The 7,962-nt window shown below is 35.3% G+C and overlaps 1 protein-coding gene across 1 annotated transcript; it reads left to right on the top strand.

Moving 5' to 3' along the window:
* Window positions 1-2,926: 2,926 nt before the first annotated feature.
* LOC137957767 (MADS-box protein JOINTLESS-like) lies at window positions 2,927-6,444 on the top strand. The gene is made up of 11 exons (XM_068805181.1): window positions 2,927-2,976; window positions 3,058-3,148; window positions 3,265-3,300; window positions 3,951-3,967; window positions 4,648-4,726; window positions 5,205-5,266; window positions 5,353-5,452; window positions 5,531-5,572; window positions 5,664-5,705; window positions 5,861-5,988; window positions 6,120-6,444. The coding sequence occupies exons 1-11, from the start codon at window positions 2,927-2,929 to the stop codon at window positions 6,136-6,138; spliced, it is 666 nt and encodes a 221-aa protein (XP_068661282.1). The 3' UTR covers window positions 6,139-6,444.
* Window positions 6,445-7,962: the final 1,518 nt, after the last annotated feature.

Consider the following 7,962-nt stretch of genomic DNA (forward strand, 5'->3'; position numbering starts at 1 on the left):
ACTCCTTTGACCACTAACATGAAATTGCATACTCTCAGTCAACCATACCCTAACCCCACCAACTATAGAAGTCTTGTAGGGGCCTTTCAATACCTAACCTTGACACGTTTTACTCTGTTAAATTAGTCACTCAAGCCATGCATCCCCTACCCAATTCCACTTTAATCTCGTTAAATGAATTTGTGTTGAAGTCACTCATCTTCAACTCATCTTCAACATCGTTTACGCTATATCTTCATCTCTACTCTGTTTGTCCTCCTACTTTATTATGCGATAATCTAGGTGCTACATAGTTGTGTCATAATCCTTGGTTTCATTCTTGTAGCAAACATATAGGGATCAACTATCACTTTGTAGATGAAAAAGCTTCAATTGGTTTTTGTCAAGTTCCACATATCCTTGCTTTTTCTTTTCATCATTTCCAAGCTTATCCGGCCAGCTTCCTAGCTTAGCTTGAGGGAAGATGTAAACCTCTATCTATCCACAAACCTCTCAAGTCAGCAATGCAAGAGTCCCTCAAATACAACCATGCGTGAGACGTCTTCCTCCAAGCAAGAAAGTTTATCTCAATGAAAAATACTCAAGATTAACACATCATCAAGCCTAGCAAGCCTGCCGCACAACTCACTCTTCCTAACGTTCAAGACATCTCTCAACTAGTGAGCAAAGTTGATAAGAGTTCTTCTGACAAAGATTCAAGGTAGGAAATCAGGTCCAATTAAGAGAATATCTCCTCAATTAAAAAAAGACTCTTAACTCTCAGCCTAAAATAAAGAAGGATGAATGGAAAAAATTCAAAAACATTCCCCAATCTCATTCCACATGTTGTTAAACTTCCATGTAAGAATTGTAAAGTTAAGTCATAAATCTGTATATTTAACTCTAATCTAATCCATTTAATCAAGGAGATTCTATCTTGTTAAGAGTTATTTCAACTTTTTTGACAAGAATATGAATCCAATTTTTTTTATTCTTTTATCTTGATTTTCATTCTAAACCAAGGTCTATTCATTACATACTTTATAGTATTACAATCACATTTGGAAGGGATTGCAACTCAAATCCAAAAGATAAAGAGGATGGGTTCCAAACATTCACATTGTGTGACTATGAATGCATGTAAAGGTGAAAATATTTACACTCCATGATGCTTCTATATTTATGACATTTCTTAGAGAGTTCTTACATATTCAATAAGAATCATTAGCTAAAATTACAAGTATAGATATATTGGCTCTCTTTAAGCAAAGTGTAATAATTAACAATTCAAATCTCTCTTAAAGATATTGAATACAACTAGATTTCAGCTCTACTTTGTAATTTCCCTTCTAGACTTAATGGCTCTAGAAAACCCCTTTGTATAAAAGCAAAAATATAAAAATGATTTGAGGAAATTTGAGCGGAAAGAAAGTTCTATTGCAAATGGATAAGATTGGAATAATGCGCTTGAAAATGATTTTTTTGAGTAAGTTTGCCAATAAATACTCATTAACTTCTAAGGGATGAGTTGGGATCCCTATTTATAAGTTTCTTGGCGAAAATAGCCATTTTGGATCGTTACCATAAAGTTGCACAGGTGGTTGATCATGCATTTTCATTGATCAAGCAATAGACCTCCAACGACTAGATCTTTTGCCTTAAGATCATGCACAATGGATCGATTTATAAATACCATAGGTTGATTATTCATGAATTAAGAGAGTTGATCGATCATGCTTTTATAGGGTTAGCTAGTAACACTGGTTGATCTATCAAGACTATATGTTGTAGGTTTGCTGCCAGATCAAACCTTGTATAGATTGACCTATAATGCTATTTTTTAATGTTTAAAATTAATTTTTTTGCATGATTAGGGCTAAAACTAAGTGAATGAAAAGTTTCAAAACATTTGTATGAAATTTGAAAAAAAATGGTTTTGGAAATAGTTTGTACGCCCTAAGCTCCAAAAGCAATTTCATTCCTAAGATCGGAAATTGGATGGCTAACCTCTTTACATAGCTAAAATTCTTGTGAATTTTCTATTTTTGCTAAATTATAGGTCTTCAATTATTGTTTTTCTCCATGGTGCATCTTCAATGCGAGTGACTCTTTGTTCAAGTTCAAGTTCTTGTGTCATATTTGTCGACTGTTCCTCTTAGACCTTGTAACTGAGTTATCTGAAGGAAGTGTATTATATGAAGTGTATTTGGAATAGTATGAATTGAAAATTTTTTAGTTTACTTAGGTTAAGTTTTGTTATTATTAAAATTGGAAAATGAGTTAACCTAGGTCAACAATCTCCCTTTTTTTAAGATGACAGAACTTAGCTTGTGAAATACGTAAAATTCTCCACCATAATGGGGCTCCTTATCCCTGGATGGCTTGGGACCCATTCCCCATGAATCTTCGTGAACCTAAATTTTTTACTTTGACCTCACTGATGGTCAACTTCTTTGGAACCATGAGAGTATGCTCAAGGACGAGATCCACACCCTTGTGCGCTAGAATCAAATGTATTGATCCTTGGGTTTCTAGCTACGTCCATCCTTTGGTGTAGGGCAAAGTAGGTATAGTTGAGCTACACTCCAAATGACATTAACAATCTTCATGCACAACCTCAATGGCCTGCTCAGGTCTTTGACGTGAATGATGTATGAGCTTCCGAGTTACTTCCCCCAAAACTGATAAATTATATCTTGACAGTTCAAGTACCATTGTGTGGGTTGAAGAAGGGCATTTTAATCTCCATGAGCAACCTCAATGACAGACTCAAGTCCTTGCTGTGAATGTCTTATGAGCTTCTGACTTGCTGCCCCTAGAACTCATAAATTGCATCATGAATGTTTTGAGGATGACTATCCTCAAGGTTAGTCGGCCAGCTCTCTTTACGTACCAACTCAACCCATTGGTTGGTGTTCCAAGGAGTGAGTTGAGCTCACTCACTGTCATGGAGATATCTTCACATAGGAGGTGCTCCTTTTCTTCTTCTTCCACGAGGTTGAGTTTGGAGTAGAAAACTTCTATAGATTTGGAAAATTTTCCTCTTCCATGCTAATATTTCGCTCATATGGTTCAAAGTTCTCGTCAAATTGAGGGAACTCACTTTGGCAAAAGTTTCAGGTCCAATGACAAAGGCAATCACCATGCTACGCTCAACAAAGATTTCACAGTATCGACTTCTTGCGATCTTTGTTTGGAAATGCCCCTTCCAATCGAGATTTTTGAGAGGGTCACTCCATATTTTGCGTCATGTTGTCGGCTTGGTTTTTACCACGGTCAATGTAGGATGGGAAAATGCCAATGAGGATGGATAAACTCAAGGTAAGAGTTTACACATGGTGAAAAATGGACGAGAAGGGCATTTGGACTTGGATTAGGGTTTTGGAGTGTTTGGGAGGATCAAATCATGAAGCCAAAAGTCATGGATTGAGGCTTAGGGAGGCTAGGGAGAATTTTTAGGGTTTAATGGCTATGATTGGCAATGATTTCAAATGATTGAGATGAGTCTCAAATGATTTTAAAAATCCTTTGTTACAATGTTGATCGATCAATCAAAGGAGGGTTGATAGATCATCCCAATCATAATTGATCAAACAAGGCATGATTGGTCATGCATTATAAGCATTGATTGATCAAACTTAATCAAAAATTTTGAAAATGATTTTTTTTGTTTTTTTGTGTTTTAAGCTTATTTTAAGTTGGGAAAAAACTTTCAACTCAATGATCTTGACCTATCTATATGAAGGTGGGTTTCTCATGCCTAATTCTCCTTTAAGTTTTAGAATTTGTTAAATTCTAAAGGTTTTTTTTAGAATATACACTCGTTTAATTTTTTATTGGAAAAAAATTGATTTTTATTATTTTGGTTTGATCCAGTTCTGAAATAAAGTGGGTTAATCTCAGTGTGCTTTGAGCGAAAGTGGTGAACTGAATTCTTACTTAGGCTCATAGCACTCATGTTATCACAATAGATAGACATTTCAATTTGGTATAAGCCATAATCTTCCATTTGTTGTTTCATCCATACGAGTTATCACAACAACACCAATAATATGTGTTTAGCTTCGGTAGTGGACAATGCCAAAGAATGTTGTTTCTTGGAAAGCAAATAAACTAGTATGTTACCTAGCAATTGGCAACTACCACTAGTACTTGTCCTATCAATTTTGCATCCAGTGAAATCAACATTAGAATGTCCATTCAATTATGGTTGTTTCAAGTACATATTTAAAGATTCTTTTCACTGCCATTAGGTGTGATTCTCATGGATTAGATTGGGCTCTAGCACAAAAGTAATTCGAAAACATTATGTCCGGTCTACTAGCTGTCAAGTAGAGTACAAACCTTATCATAATTCTATACAACTTTTTCTCTATAGGTCTACTAGGGTCATTTGGATCTAATTTTAAGTCAAAGCAATATCTTACACGTAGTACCCCATATGCCTCCATCTAACTTACAAGGGTGTATATTTGATCATTATTGACCGAAATAAAATTTTAATCCAAAACCCACCTTCTCATGCTCAACTGCAAAAGGATGAATTGTGTGGAATCAAATATTGCAGAGGTGAATTGACTAATAATTGTTTTGTGTAAGACAATATAGCAAAAATGTTTATAGTTAGCTATCTTACAAGCTGAGATCATTATCTTCTTTTTTTTGAAGTATGAAGGAGATCATTGAACGGCATAGTTTACATTGCCAGAACATTCAGAAAGTGGATCAACCATCTCTTGACCTGCATGTAAGTTGCCCAGGTCTCCCATTAGTCATATTTTTGCTAATATTAACTGGTATGTAAGTAAAAGCCATTTATCTTTTTATGCAAATGATGAGATTTATCTGAAATTTAGGAGTCCTTTGAATAAAACTTGATTAGGTTCTCCCTTGATTGATTGATTACAACGAGTGTAATCTAAATGACATTCATTTGTATTGAATTGAAGGATTTGAATTTTTCTTTTCTTGCGTAAGAAAAGGCCACATTCCAATGTAAAAATAAAAAAGTTGCTGCCTCTCTTTTGTCCATGGATGAATATCTCCATTGTTTTGATTACTTTACTCTTCTTCCTTTCACTTTCACTTTCACTTTCGCTTTCGACTACATTACCAAGTTTAACATCCCTATAAGGTAACAGCAATTGTGTTTTCGTAAGTACTACTCACTCTATGCTTCTGTTGCATATAGAACTTGATTCAGCCATAGAGTGTTACTTGTGCAGCTTGAGAATGCTCACTACACCAGGTTAACCAAAGAAATTGCTGAGAAAAGCCATCAGCTGAGGTACCTACCACCATCCTCAACTTTTTTGGTTTTGAGGTTCATCTACACCTGAGGTTAATTTATTTACGGAAAGTAACCTGTGCTAGGCAATTGAGAGGAGAAGAACTCCTAGGTATAACTATCGAGGAGCTGCAACAGCTTGAAAAAACTCTTGAAGCAGGACTGAGTCGTGTTCTTGAAAGAAAGGTACGTGCCTTCATGCGATCCTAAATTTTGTCCGTCTGTGACTGAAGCGCTTAGCCAGTCCCCATGATGTGTTCGCAGGGAGAAAAAATCATGAAAGAGATCGGTACTCTTCAAATGAGGGTAAGGAATTCTAGATTGCCTTCTCTGCACCCATTTGTTTTGAATTTTGAGCAATGCATGTTGAAGCTATTTCCTTTCATAAAACAAACAGGGAGTCCAACTGATGGAAGAGAATGTGCGACTGAGACAACGAGTAAGATTTTCAATGGTTTTGCTTCTTCTTCTTCCACACAGCGATCCAAAATTATGAAGAACTTTGTTCTCCTAACAACTGCTACTAATTTAGAATGAATCCGGCTTACTTCTAAGACTTTTTTTATTCTTTTACTCTCTGCACTTGTTAAGCAGATCATGGTATTGGAATCAGAGACTGTTGTGTGTGAAGATGGGCAATCATCTGATTCAGTAACCTTTGTTTCCCCTTCAGCGGGGCCTCCTCCAGATTCTGATAGCTCAGACACATCTCTTAAGTTGGGGTAAGTAGAAAATGGTAACTAGAGAAGCTCTGACATTGTTTTCTTCTACTGAGATTATGTTCTATCTTTTTGTGTCTTCTTTAACGTTGGATGACTTGTAAGAATCTTCACCTTGTGCTTTCCTGCTACAGGCTCTCTTTCTGCAACTGATCTTCTTCTGTGGTGGCTCATCAAATAACTCTTCCCGTGTCATTTAGAGCAATTTGTATTATGCTCTGTATGTTGGCCTTGGTGCTTCCTGGATGAAATGAGTAGATAAACTGTAGCGGCTTTCCCTTAGGAAGGAAACGATGATTGGTGACGATTGGTGAATCTTTCACCTTGTGCAAATAAAATTTTGTGTATTAGTGCTTGAGTGCTTTAGTAGGAAAGCCTCCTTCCCCTACTGTTTTTTGCCTCAACAAGAATGATGCTAACAAAAGCTCTGAACTAAATAAGATAATTTGAGTTTCTTTCTCTAAATCTTTCTTTTTGTACACACAAACCGTCTCCATATATGCAAATGCAAATGGAGATGGGACAAGGAGAATAAAGCATCTTCCCCCCTCCCTTTCACCTTTGAGCTTAGCTTTTGTTTTTTGTTAATATCTATTGCTAGTGTCATAAGTTGGCAATGTTAAACTCTAAATCTTAAACCCTAAACCCTTTAACCAAATTTTGAATTTGGTATTTTATTTTAAATAAAAAATTAATTAATTTTTGTATATGTATTGTAATAAAACCTCTTTTATTTGTTTTAATACGATTAATTGGGTATTTTAGTAGTCTTCATAAAAATGTAAGAAATTTAGTTGTAGAGATGATAAATGTATCTTAGCTACTTATCTTTTTATTTGAATAAAACCAAAGGTAATTTTGGTATTCTTAATAAAAAATAAGTCGCTATAAGAAAATAGGTATTTTGTGGTTTTTTTGGTGAAATAATTTTCGTTGAAAATTTTCATTTGATTTTTTATAGAAACTTTTTTGTTGGAAATTATTTCTTTTAGAAAATGTATTCCTACTACAAGTTTCTTGCTCCCTAGAAATATAATGGACTTTTCACTTCAAAATATCTTTTTAGAATTAATTTTTTATTACAAACATTTTTCGACGAAAATGAATTTTGTAGAAGAATGTTTGGTTTTTTCGACAAAAAAGTTACTTCACAAAAAATAAATTATTCTGGATTTTTAAGTACGAGTTTTCATATTAATTTTTGAATTAATATTTTTCAATAAATACTAATTCCATTGAGAAATAAGGCCTTCTTGGAAATTTTTGAATCACTTAAAATGGATTTTCTAGAAATTTCCTTGTGAAAGGGAAAATTCCTCTATTTATTGTGTTACCTTTGGAAAACTTTGTTTTGGGTAGAATTTATTCCGTAAAAAATCAGTTTCAAGTTTTTTGTGCCACACTATTTCTTCTCTCTTCTTCTCTTCTCTTCCCTTCTACTCTTGTGCATTCCTTACATTTCTAGGGACCTTCAGCCCCCCTTCATTCGAATATGAGAGCGTCACCATTGTGTTGGAGCTCCATTGCCACCTAGGACTGTTGCCATTGTGCCCAATGTAAATGCCTTTGCCTTTTTATTTATTTATTTTAAAATTTTCATAGAAATGTTGTTGTGGGGCCTTTGGCCAATTGGTGTCGACTTCATGTGGTGGGGGAGTATCTTGGGGGCAGGGGGATGAGGGAGTGGGTCTTAGGGGCGGCAAGACGGGGGAAGGCTATTGTGCGTGGGAGAGGTACAAAAGAGGTGGTTGAGGGCATTCAGACGGGTAGAGAGAGAGAGAGAGAGAGAAGATCAAACTTGTGTATCATTGATATAATAAGTCTATGATCTTTTGTCTTTTATTCACACGTATTAGGGTGAAGTGTATGGTTATAATTATTATATTTTGACATCTATAAATAAAATTTAAGGAGGAGAATTAAAGCAACATGCTCACTACCCTAATCCTCTCCTCTCTTTCACCAACGAGTTCTCCC

The sequence above is a fragment of the Aristolochia californica genome, unplaced genomic scaffold (assembly GCF_029961685.1).
Source record: "Aristolochia californica isolate CCGP_79_NKW_82.1479 unplaced genomic scaffold, dmAriCali1.0.hap1 SCAF_229, whole genome shotgun sequence".
In the NCBI taxonomy this organism is placed as follows: Eukaryota; Viridiplantae; Streptophyta; class Magnoliopsida; order Piperales; family Aristolochiaceae; genus Aristolochia; species Aristolochia californica.

Coding starts and splice junctions, on each gene's coding strand:
- LOC137957767 (XM_068805181.1), top strand. CDS start 2,927: ATGGAGATATCTTCACATAGGAGGTGCTCCTTTTCTTCTTCTTCCACG. Junction 5,453..5,530: donor GTCGTGTTCTTGAAAGAAAG/GTACGTGCCTTC, acceptor ATGTGTTCGCAG/GGAGAAAAAATCATGAAAGA. Junction 5,706..5,860: donor ATGTGCGACTGAGACAACGA/GTAAGATTTTCA, acceptor CTTGTTAAGCAG/ATCATGGTATTGGAATCAGA.